The following is an 11,322-nucleotide window of genomic DNA, read 5'->3' as shown; positions in this document are numbered from 1 at the left end:
AAAGAAACACCTGTAGTAAAGAAGGCATATTCAGAATAAAAATCAATAAATAAATCGAAACTGACAAAATTTATAGTTACGTTTAAAATAAAATGAATATATCTTAAATTAAAATAAACATATAAATAAATATTTATAAGTTAAATAAAAAATAACACAAACATTTAAAACCCTTTAAAGAAATAGAAACAAAATCATATAATCATATTTAAATTATAAAATTAATGAGGAAGTATGTGAACTCATTATAAATGTGTAACGACGAGCGCGCGCCTAAATTGTGGAGGAGACCGGGCCCTCCACACACACACACACACACACACATACACACACACAACACACACACAACACACCACTACACACACACACACACACACACCCACACACACACACACACACACACACGTAACTGTGTCAAACAAATCTTTGTTCAATCAACACACGTCTCTGTGCTGACCTCTAATGACCTCTAATCAGCAGCATGCGCAGAACAAACCGTCAGAAATCCAGGATTATTACTTCACCTGACTGTGGAGCCTTTCTGAAGAGGAAACAGAGAATCCACTGCAGACGGAACACCAGAGGCAGCGACCGTCATCCCGAACAGAAACAGCCTCCATGTTCACCAGGCAGCCGCGCTGACACCCGGGCCACTGAACACAGAACATTTGGGGCTCGTAAAAAATATGTATTTAAAAAAAAGTTATATTCTGGGTAAAAGTCCAATTCTTTAGAAAAATCGTATTCTGGAGCAAAAAAATCTTCAGTTCTAAATAAAAAACTAGAAATTTTGCTGAAAAAATTTGGAAAAAAGTCTAAACTTATCAAACAAAACGTTGAAAGTTGAGAAAAAGTCAACATTCTCAAAAAAAATCCCATTCTCAAAAAATTAGTCAAGATTCTCGAAACGAAAGGTCAGATTCCTAAAAAAAATTAAATTCTCCAAAAAATTTGTGAAATCTCCAAAAAGAATCAAGTTATGAGGAAATAGTCAAAAATCTGCGAAAAAAGTCCAGATTCTTCAAAACAAGTAATTCTCAAAAAATAGTCAAATTCTAAAACACAGTCAAACCAGAAAAAGACATGTTAATTTGCTTGATTGAGGCCTGGCCCTTCCTGACATCGTCCCTTGTGTGGCCCACGGCCCCGTACCCACAGCGCGCCCCAGAGCCAGGTTACAAGTGCAGCACCATGGCACTACAGGTGACCCTCTGACCCCGAGAGAAACCTGCTGTGAGCGGGGCGTTTCCCACGCGCTAGCGACAGCCACAGGTGATTGCTCCAGCATCCCAAACACCAGCTGGGAGGAAAACACGCGCGCGACGAAGCTGAGAAAGCTTCTCTGGGACCCTGAGAGCGAGGAACAAGCATTTTGTTTGATTACCGAGAGGAGAGTGCAGATCATGAAATTACTGCATATTAAAAAAAAGCATAATTAAATTCAGTTCCATAAGCTCACATGGGCCAGAACCTCCTTATCCACGGATCCGTTCTTCTGCGTTCTCCACAAGAGAGCCAGTCCTCAGCAGGAAGAAGAACATGCTGGTCAGTCTGAGGGTCCCAGACCCCACCCTTGCTCCACAAACCCAGGACGGGTCCAGACCTGAAGTCACACACACTCAGTTAAAGGTCTCCTATCAAATATTATATGTCTCAGATATAAATATATAAAAAACATGTCTATGAAGTGTTTTGTCTCAAAATAACCAAACAGATCGTGCATTTTAGTACTTCCCTCATATCCCTCTGCTTCAGCCCTGTTAGAGAATTGCTGATTCTGGTTCTAAAGCTTTAAAAATGTATACCCAGAAAATCAGCTAAATGCTGCCGTGATTAAACGCCATGTTCTAAACCACATCAAGGATTATTTCTGAAACAGTATGGAGTTCAAATGCTTTTTCTCTCTCAGGTTTATCACAAGGTGAGTTCCTTTTTATTTCCTGCTTCTTTACACATGCTCTCTCCAGTACAGGTTAGCTCTGAGTGTTAGCGATGCTAATGTAAACAAAGATCATATTACGTCCAAAACGTGTCGTGCATTGTTTCTGATAGCAACGTCTCTGATAGGGCCGTGAGTGTAAAGCCCGCCCACATTTCAGATATTACGTCATATCGGCAGCAAATCTGGATCAGCTCCGTTGTATCCCTGTATTAGAGATTTGGGTACGGAGGGTTTTATTTTCTAACGCTGCGTGAGTTCCCTGACACACCGGGGACACATCTTTATGTATAAAAGCCATACAAAAAGTGCATTTGGCATGATAGGACACCTTTCAAAGAAAAATATCTTAAAACAATTTATATCGATATTATGTTTCTTTGCATATTTGCCTAACTCGTAATTTTCTCTGGTCAGCAGCTGATTTTAAGTTGCTACGAAAGATATTTTTCGCAAGTTCCACCTACCTGTGTGTCAGTCACACACATAGAAAAACCAAAAAAAAGGTTTTGCAAAAAATGTGCAAAAAACTGAAAAACAATATTCAACTCTTTTATCAAAAGGATATTTTTTGCAAACTCCACCTACCTGTGTTATCGTGCCAGATGCGGATCTTCCAGACTTCCCCCAGGCTCTCGTCTGTCTCCAGGTGAAACTGATCGAGGCCTCCTCTCTGAAACGCTCCGTCGCTCCGCAGGTGGCGAGCGCCGCTCTTACTCACTCCGTACAGACTGATGCCAACGTGTGCAGTGGTGCCTGATGGGTAAAATACAGTATTCATTATTTTAAAAATATATAGTTATTCTTGATTTATTCTTTTTTTTTAAATTATTATTATTATTATTATGTGTTTGAGTACACACATACTGAACATTCACATTACATTTTAAGTAAATCTTTCAAATGTGAAAACATGTTAGTCCCCTCTGACCTGCCCCTCTCCTGCGGCCGGTCTTCACCAGCACTCGGTACTGATGGAGGCCCGGTCGTCCACACAGAGGAACCCGGCTCAGCCTGGTTCTCTCCAGGTGGTCCAGTTTGTGAGCGATGAGCCCCAGCAGCAGGTGGATCAGAACCAGAACCGCACACACCATCCCGACCAGAAGGTTACGCACCGGACCCCCCGGCTGAGGAGAGACGAGAGAGAGATGAAGGAGCCTGATGCAGACTTCCCTTTATTTACTTTCCCTTTCATTTTTGTTTTCATTTTCTCTCTTTGTGAATGAACTCAACATTTGCCATGCTTAGCACAAAAAAAAAATTTGCACAAATATTACAGTTTCAAAAAGAAAATGCACTGGTGTAATGCTTCTAATGCAGCATCTTAAAGGTGGGGTAGGTAATTTTTGGAGAAACCAGCTCGAGTGCGCTAGAATTTGAAAATAAACAACCGGAAAAAATCTACCACTTCCTTCCAGAGCCCTTCCTCCAACACACACGAACGCGCACATGACCAATGAGGGCACGAGATAAGTTTGTGCACAGATGGAAGGCTGACGGGCAGGTAGGCCATTCAGTTACTTTTGCCGGCTCAGATGATTGGTCGTGGTTTTTACAGCACCACGGCTTCCACAGATTATATTTTGTTATGTATTTTATTGTCAAAACATTTAATATATTCATTGCTATCGGGATGTTAAGAGCATTCCATGGAATATAACAACAAGGGTTCCTGAAATAAATTGCATACCCCACCTTTAATGTCATGTGTACATCAACTGTCTTGATATGTCACAGCCACTGTCGTCCATTCAGGAAAAGTCTGGCATTACCAAGACTGAAGTTGGGCAGCTCACTCATTCTTTTCAAACTGTATTTTTGTTATTAAAATGACAGGAAGCTGGGTGTTTTTTCTAATTAATACACAATAAAGCCAGTTTCTTAATGGATAACATTTGCAGAAACTCTTTCTGGAGGGAACTCAGGGATTTTAGCCTTCGCAGACCATTTACATGCACAAAATCCTACAGAAAACACAACAGGAAAGGGAAGAAATTGCTCCGGTGTAATGCTTTGTGTCTCACGTACCGGCGGCAGCAGCACCACGGCCCCGGGATGGAGGAACATGCTGGCCCCGAACATGGTGAGGTGCTGGGTGAGGCAGTGGGCGCTCTGCAGGGTGCTGCCCTCCAGAGGCTGCAGACCCTCACTGCTCCAACGCCTCTGCTGCACGCTGTAGTACTGACACACTGCGCTGAACACACACATCGACACACACACCGGACCACCGGAGACCAGAGACGAGGACAGGTGGACGGAGAGAGGCTGGTCCGTCCGATTCAGACTGTTGGAGGAAGATAATTCATGTTAGGTAATTAGCTAGAGGAGCAACTGACAGGTGAGGAGTTTACGGTACATTATCGCAAAAACAGTGCTCATACTTGCACGTGGCAAAGTAGTAGCCTAGTATTGAACGAATAAAATTGACAGTATTTTCCTCAGTTCACATATAGCGCCTTTTTCTGAGCGATAGCATATTTGAAAATAGTTTTCAATGTGGAGTTGCACCCAGAGTCCTTTTCTGAGAGCACCGCTATTCTTTTGCAACTGATCTGAAGGGTTTTAGTTGAACACATTTACATTTTACGGTTGATTATAGTGAAAAAACTATGACAAACACAAATAAAAAAGTAGCACAAATAGATAATAAAAGACAAGGGGGCTAAGCTAGTCCGTCTTATAAAAGCGTTGATAAGATGCCGAGTTATTATTACGAGAATTTTTTTTGATGAAACACTTGGAGGGGGTATTATTAAAGCCTCTCTGCCAGAAGAACACAGCGATACAGGAAAGACCAGCGACTCACAGTGGAGACAGGAAGATGGTTTCCTCCATGAAAGGGGTCACATCAGACAGATTTAGAGCCCACTCCCTCACCAGGGAATCCCAGGATGCATTAGTCCCCGGCACTGCAGAGCTCACTTCTATCCGGACATGTCCCAGACTCACTGGAGTAGCTCCTGAATATGCATAATGCGGTTAGAAAACAGCCTTTGGGATTCATAATTCATGCACTAACTCACAGATTTCTTTCTTTAGGGGTAATTAATATTTATTTAGGTGCTGCTTGACCGACTTTAAAATAAAGTTCAGCGTCTTGATTTATAGACTTCCTGAAATGTCGTGTGTACATCTGTCTAGATATGTCACATCCACAGTTGTTCATTCAGGAAAAGTCTTGCATTACTGAGACTTGGGGAGCTCACTAAAAATGTTCAAACTGTATTATTATAACGTTATTGAAATGACAGGAGGCTGGTTCCTTTTCCTGATTAATACAAAATAAAGCCAGTTTTTTTAATGGATAATTTTGGCAGAAACTCATAATTTTATCATTTACAGACCATTTACATGCACACAAATCTATAGAAATCACTACAGGAAAGGCGAAAAATTCAAAAAGGCACAATAGGGTCTCTTTAAGATCTGTAAAAAGACTGGTTAGATCCAGTGAAAGGTAAATATTGTTCTGTACCTGAGTCCAGGCTGAAGTTGAAGGAAATATATGACCCTGCGTTTTCATCCAGTCCGTCCACAGCCTTGACTGTAAAGTTTAACATCCCTTCAGATGGCAACATCACCGTAAGACAAGTCCCATTCCCTGCTCCACCCCCATCATCCTGCCCAATATGGTGTTTGTTGGGCAGGGTGACCCGTATGGCCTGATCAGGGTCCAGATCCTGTATGGTGATTGGTTGGCCTTGAGGTGTAGTGAGCTCCATTGCAACCAGAGAGGTGGAAATCGGAGGATCGGCTGCAGTCAGGAACGGATTTGATCCAATATCTGCGTCAAACAGAACTTGAACTATCTCAGTCTTCTGGTTCTGCAGGTGGTCAGTAAGAGAGGAGGGGATGAGAAACTGACATTTATGAGAAGGTATGATCTGGTGTTGGTTGGACTTTTGAGTGCAGAGGAGTTCAGAGGGGTCTCCATGGAAAGAAACTGTGTTGATGTAATCGTTGGAGAGCAAAAGAGGCGCCTTATCATTCATTTGGGCGTGCATCAGGGAGCGCATCAGGGCCCCTGCGTGATTTAGCGCTAAGAGGACATTAGAGGACGCTAAATGAAGAGTGTCGTGGTGAGAACTGGAAGCTCTGATAGATACAGCCGCCAAGGTGCTACCTGGAAACAAAGAGAACACAACAATATATTTGATTTGTTCATTTAACCCTTGTGTTGTGTTCGAAAGCTGTTTCCGGTCATGGTGTTCGCATGAAGTCCAAAACGCTCAAAAATAATGACTATCATGCAATATTGTTTTAACTACATCATCACTAACTTATTATGCATTCACAACCTCACACTCCTGTTGTCATCTTTTTATTTATGGCCCCAAAACACATATCTTTAAGTAGGAAATGGGATTGAATGAACTCATTATATTCCCTATAGTACACACAGTGGATAATATGGACTAATATTAGAATACAATTTCCCCCCAAAACGTTTTTACAACTTTATATTATTAACTATAGTTCCAATAAAAAAAACTAGAGGGTAGTTATTAGGGTTGTAGTACTCGAGACCGGACTTTTTAACGGTCTTGGTCTTGTCTCGGAATCGACTGCATTTGGTCTCGGTCTTGTCTCGGCCTCGGACCTATAGGTCACGAGATTTGATGTCAAGGCCGGTCGAGACCGTTCTTATTATACATCCATGGTCGAGACCACGGCTGTTGCTGGGGATGTGATTGGATGTAAACCGCCCTGTTTAAACAATTCAACCAGTAACGTGACTTCACGTGACTCTGAATCTTTGCCCTCATGCGCCGCAATGTTTGTAAACAAGGGACTGGTCTATACCGGCTGCTACCCCCCCACCTGTCGCCACCCCCTTCACACACTCAAACGCTCTTGCAGTGAAGATGTCGCAAAATTCATCAATCATTACATTTGGCAACACAAATTGGCATGTGTGTGTGTGTGTGTGTGTGTGTGTGCGTGTGTGCGTGCGTGGTGCGTGTGTGTGTGCGTGTGTGTGTGTGTGTGTGTGTGTGTGTGTGTGTGTGTGTGTGTGTGTGTGTGTGTGTGTGTGTGTGTGTGTGTGTGTGTGTGTGTGTGTGTGTGTGTGTGTGTGTGTGTGTGTGTGTGTGTGTGTGTGTGTATGTTAAAGGGTTTTCCTTCATCCTGTGTGTGTTTGTCTTCAACAGTGGTTCCTGGTTTGTTTGTTTGTTGCTTAGACCTATATACCGTAAAATGTATATTATGATGTTATATATTATGTTCTTACTATGTTACTGTTTTTATATGAAAAGGATAACTTTTTGAATAAATATCTAACAAGTGACATGTAATGTAATGAAGTTGAATTTATATCTTACGTATGTGTGTCTTTTTATGATGATGTGGATCTTTCAGATCAAATTGACTCTGGTATCTTACACATGGTATTGTAAGTCTATCATGAAGTGTTGGATTCACAGTAGTCTTGACTCGGTCTCGACCTTGGTCTTGGTCTTGACTCGGTATTGCCCTCTTAAAGTCTTGGTCTTGACTCGGTCTTGACTTGGTCTCACCCTCTTAAAGTCTTAGTCTTGACTTGGTCTCGCCCTCTTAAAGTCTTGGTCTTGACTTGGTCTTGACTTGGTCTCGCCCTCTTAAAGTCTTGGTCTTGACTCGGTCTCGAACTTGGTCTTGGTGTTGACTTGGTCTCGCCCTCTTAAAGTCTTGGTCTTGACTTGGTCTCGACCTCTTAAAGTCTTGGTCTTGACTTGGTCTCGCCCTCTTAAAGTATTGGTCTTGACTTGGTCTTGACTTGGTCTCGCCCTCTTAAAGTCTTGGTCTTGACTCGGTCTCGCCCTCTTAAAGTCTTGGTCTTGACTTGGTCTTGACTCGGTCTCGCCCTTGGTCTTGACTTGGTCTCGCCCTCTTAAAGTCTTGGTCTTGACTTGGTCTCGCCCTCTTAAAGTCTTGGTCTTGACTTGGTCTTGCTACTCTCCGGTCTCAGTAATGTCTTGGTCTCGGATAAGGTGGTCTCGACTACAACACTAGTAGTTATTATATCATTTAAACTTGAAACGGTTCATGGGAGACCCGAACACAACATAAGGGTTAACCATGAGATTATGAGTGATCCATGCATGAGATACTTTTTGAAAAGCACCTATGATGTTGAGGATGTTCCTCCCTGTTTCCACCGCTGACAACACACCAGGACTCATCTGCTCCTCCATGACATGGATCATCTTCCCAACAGCTTCCAGAACCTTCTCTTGGCACTTTTCACTCACAAGTTCACTAGGAACAGCCTTCAGAAAACAGAAATAGACGTGTCTTTTGCTATTTTTATGCTTAAAATGTTGAAAAAGAAGGAATAATCTGTACGATGTTAAGCTGTTGCGTGAAATATCTTTGTGTCTTTTTGGTCTCTTTTCCTCCTTTCTGTGTTTGCAAAGAATACAGTTGGCACTACACATATTTTCTAAATATTTGGGACTGTGAATGATAGGGAAACAAACAGTGGTTACTTACAGTAGACAGTGACAGAGCTGAGCTGATCTGATCTACATTCAGCATGGAGCTCACCGGGAGAGACGCCAGGACTCGGGTCACATTCTCCCGAATCTCCCTTCTGTCCAACAACGTCACGGCAGTCTGTCCAGCATCCATCTGTGGACAGATTGGGTGAGACTCATCATTAGTTTAAAGGTAATCTATCATGCTAAATCCATTTCTTCATGTCTCTTCTACATCAACATGTGTCCCCTCTTCTCCATGTCTCTTCTACATCAACATGTGTCCCCTCTTCTTCATGTCTCTTCTACNTGTGTGAGGAGGCAGAGTGTGTGTGTGAGGACGGAGAGTGTGTGTGTGAGGAGGCAGAGTGTGTGTGTGCTGCAGACGGGGTAATCCAACAAGCTGAAGTGTTGACTTCAGCTTGTTGGATTACCCCGTCTGCAGCACACACACACTCTGCCTCCTCACACACACACTCTCCGTCCTCACACACACACTCTGCCTCCTCACACACACACTCTCCCTCCTCACACACACACTCTGCCTCCTCACACACACACTCTCCCTCCTCTGGAAACGGTGTATCTGGGAAACAGCAGCGTAACGACGCAGCAGCTCTTCAATGACTTACACATGTCTGAGTGGACCAACAGACAGTGAGTGGATACGTTACGGAAAGAACAAGAGAAGAAGCAGAAGGAGAGAAATAACTTAACTTTTTTTGATGATATACTTTTTATTCATTTAATATAAATATATACAGTTGTGCTGCAAGTTGAGTACCTAGATGACATGCATCCCTGCAAACTAAACAATACATGCTACTGTTTTCAAATGAAACCACTTAATATTGTGTTTTCTGTTGTTTTAAATTTCCCTCCCAGGTTTAAAACCCTTTCCCTCGACTTCACACACTTCCACAGAGAGTCCGGTTTGTTTGTGTGTGTTTCCATCAAACTGGAGTGGGTTCGCTCACAGAGACTCGCCTCCTTCCTCTCCATCCTTCCTTTCCTCATCCCTTCTCCTCACTCTGGACCCGACCTGCAGGCAGCACTCACGGTAACACACACACTTTTCAATTAAAGTGGTGCAGGACTGAGTCTTTACCTGGAATGAGTCAGCAATCCCTGCAAAACCATAAATAATTTTAATCAGACGTGAAACAAATTATTGAGCAAAAGATTCAAACATTATTTCAGTGATAAAATCGATGTCTCTCTTGCTGCAGGTGCTTCTCCTGGTCTCCGCTCTCCTCATGTTGTCCGGGGGGTTTTGGTCGATGTCTGCTGAGCGCTCCCAGTACTTTCGACGGTTCAGAAACTGGTTCCAGCTCCTCCTGGCTTTGTTGTCTCTAACAACCTCAATCCTGCAGCTCTGCTTCCTGTCTCAGGCATCCAACTGTGTTTCTGAGGTGAGAAATGAAACTGAAATCACTTTTAGAGGATTATTCACCCACAAAATGAATGTTTGTTCATCAAATACTCACCCTGTGTTTACCTTGACTCTTTGAAAGAAAGCTTCTAATTTCTTGTTTGCATCCAGTCTGAAGGAAGGATCCAAAAACGGAGAAAAATCCTGATGAATTTGAGGAATTATCGGCCGAGTTTAACAGCAAAGCCTCCATTTCCAAACTCTCCCACAACCCATACAGTTGAATCGATATGTCATGTTTCTATTCGTATGTTCTCTACTTCCCAAACACAAGTCACAACACTTCTGCAAAACAGTCTCACCTTTCCACTACTCCTCTGTGCAAATCCTTTAGTGTATTAAATAGTAAGGTAAGTATGAACACATAAGATTAATACGGACCTATTCACCTTAATGCATCCAGTATCTTCTGAGTATTACTGTGGAGCTATGTGAAAGTTTCCTTTAATAGTTTAAGGTTACACAAGGTGAAGCATATCAAGGTCAACTGAACAAGCAGTACGTTAAGCTAATGAGTCCAAATTGAACTACTTAGTGGGGTTTATGCTCAAAATAGTCTTGCAGGGCTTCTATTGACCCCTCGTTCTTCTAAGTATATTTAGCATCCATTAACACAACTGCCTCTACACTTTCTACGACAAAGAAAAAGATTGCAAAAGTCCATAAAGACCATTTCAGTTTAAGGTGACCTATCATGCAAAATGCACTTGTGTACGTCTTTTCTACATGAACATGTGTCCCCGGTGTTCCAGGGAACTCACCAAGTGTCACAAAACACAACCCTCTATTTTCCTCCATACCTAAATCTCTTAAAAAGGGGCTGCAACGGATCTGATACAGACTGATCCAGATTTGAACACTTCTATGACGTCACAGAAGTGGCGCTACGGCTATTGGGCCAACTCCACCAATCAGGAGGACAGCCACGGACATTGCCGTTGGAAAGCGCTGGAGACGCTGTAGTACATGTGCCAGGCCTGTAGATGGTGCTGTTCTCACAGAATCCGAGTGTGAAAGGCAGTGTTAAATTGAGCGAAATGAGGAATGGCTAAAATGCATGATCTATTTGGTATTTTGAAAAATAAAAAGTATAAATATGCCTTATATAGGTATGGTCCTACACTATATTATTCAAATATAGCATGATAGGTCCACTTTAAGATATCCTATGTTTTAGCTTTTGTGACTTTTTAATAACCTGGTTGTTGTTGTTGTTGTTTAGCTCCGATCCGATCCCGACAGCTTCGTGGACTTCCTGCCTGCGGCCCTGCTGTCAGAGAGGAGTTCTCAGAGTGCCGCTGTCCTGCTCACGATGCTGCTTCTGAAGGTAAACACTGCTCCAGTTAAACAATAATGAATTCAAGCAGTTTTCACTTGAAATAAATAAACAAACCTGCCAATACAACAAGTGAACAAGGGAACATGTGCTTGGTAAGATTTCTTGAAATAAGAAGGGATATTTAGATGAATCAGATCTTGTAATTAGCTAGAACTCA

General features: G+C 42.4%; 1 protein-coding gene across 1 annotated transcript in view; it reads left to right on the top strand.

Annotated features, from left to right (window-relative positions):
* Positions 1 to 11,153, top strand: part of LOC104942948 (polycystin-1-like) — a gene marked incomplete at its 3' end in the record, with an annotated part of 32,098 nt that extends 20,945 nt beyond the window's left edge. Inside the window, 7 exon segments of the mRNA XM_010768264.1 lie at positions 2,545 to 2,681; positions 2,860 to 3,045; positions 3,977 to 4,117; positions 8,891 to 9,051; positions 9,280 to 9,454; positions 9,624 to 9,806; positions 11,049 to 11,153. Of these exon segments, the coding sequence (XP_010766566.1) occupies positions 2,545 to 2,681; positions 2,860 to 3,045; positions 3,977 to 4,117; positions 8,891 to 9,051; positions 9,280 to 9,454; positions 9,624 to 9,806; positions 11,049 to 11,153 (1,088 nt within the window).
* Positions 11,154 to 11,322: the final 169 nt, after the last annotated feature.

Source organism: Notothenia coriiceps, unplaced genomic scaffold (genome assembly GCF_000735185.1).
Source record: "Notothenia coriiceps isolate Sejong01 unplaced genomic scaffold, NC01 NC01_scaffold00005482, whole genome shotgun sequence".
Lineage (NCBI taxonomy): Eukaryota > Metazoa > Chordata > Actinopteri > Perciformes > Nototheniidae > Notothenia > Notothenia coriiceps.
Note: the sequence above shows the minus strand (reverse complement) of the source record. Positions and strands in the feature narration are given on the sequence as shown.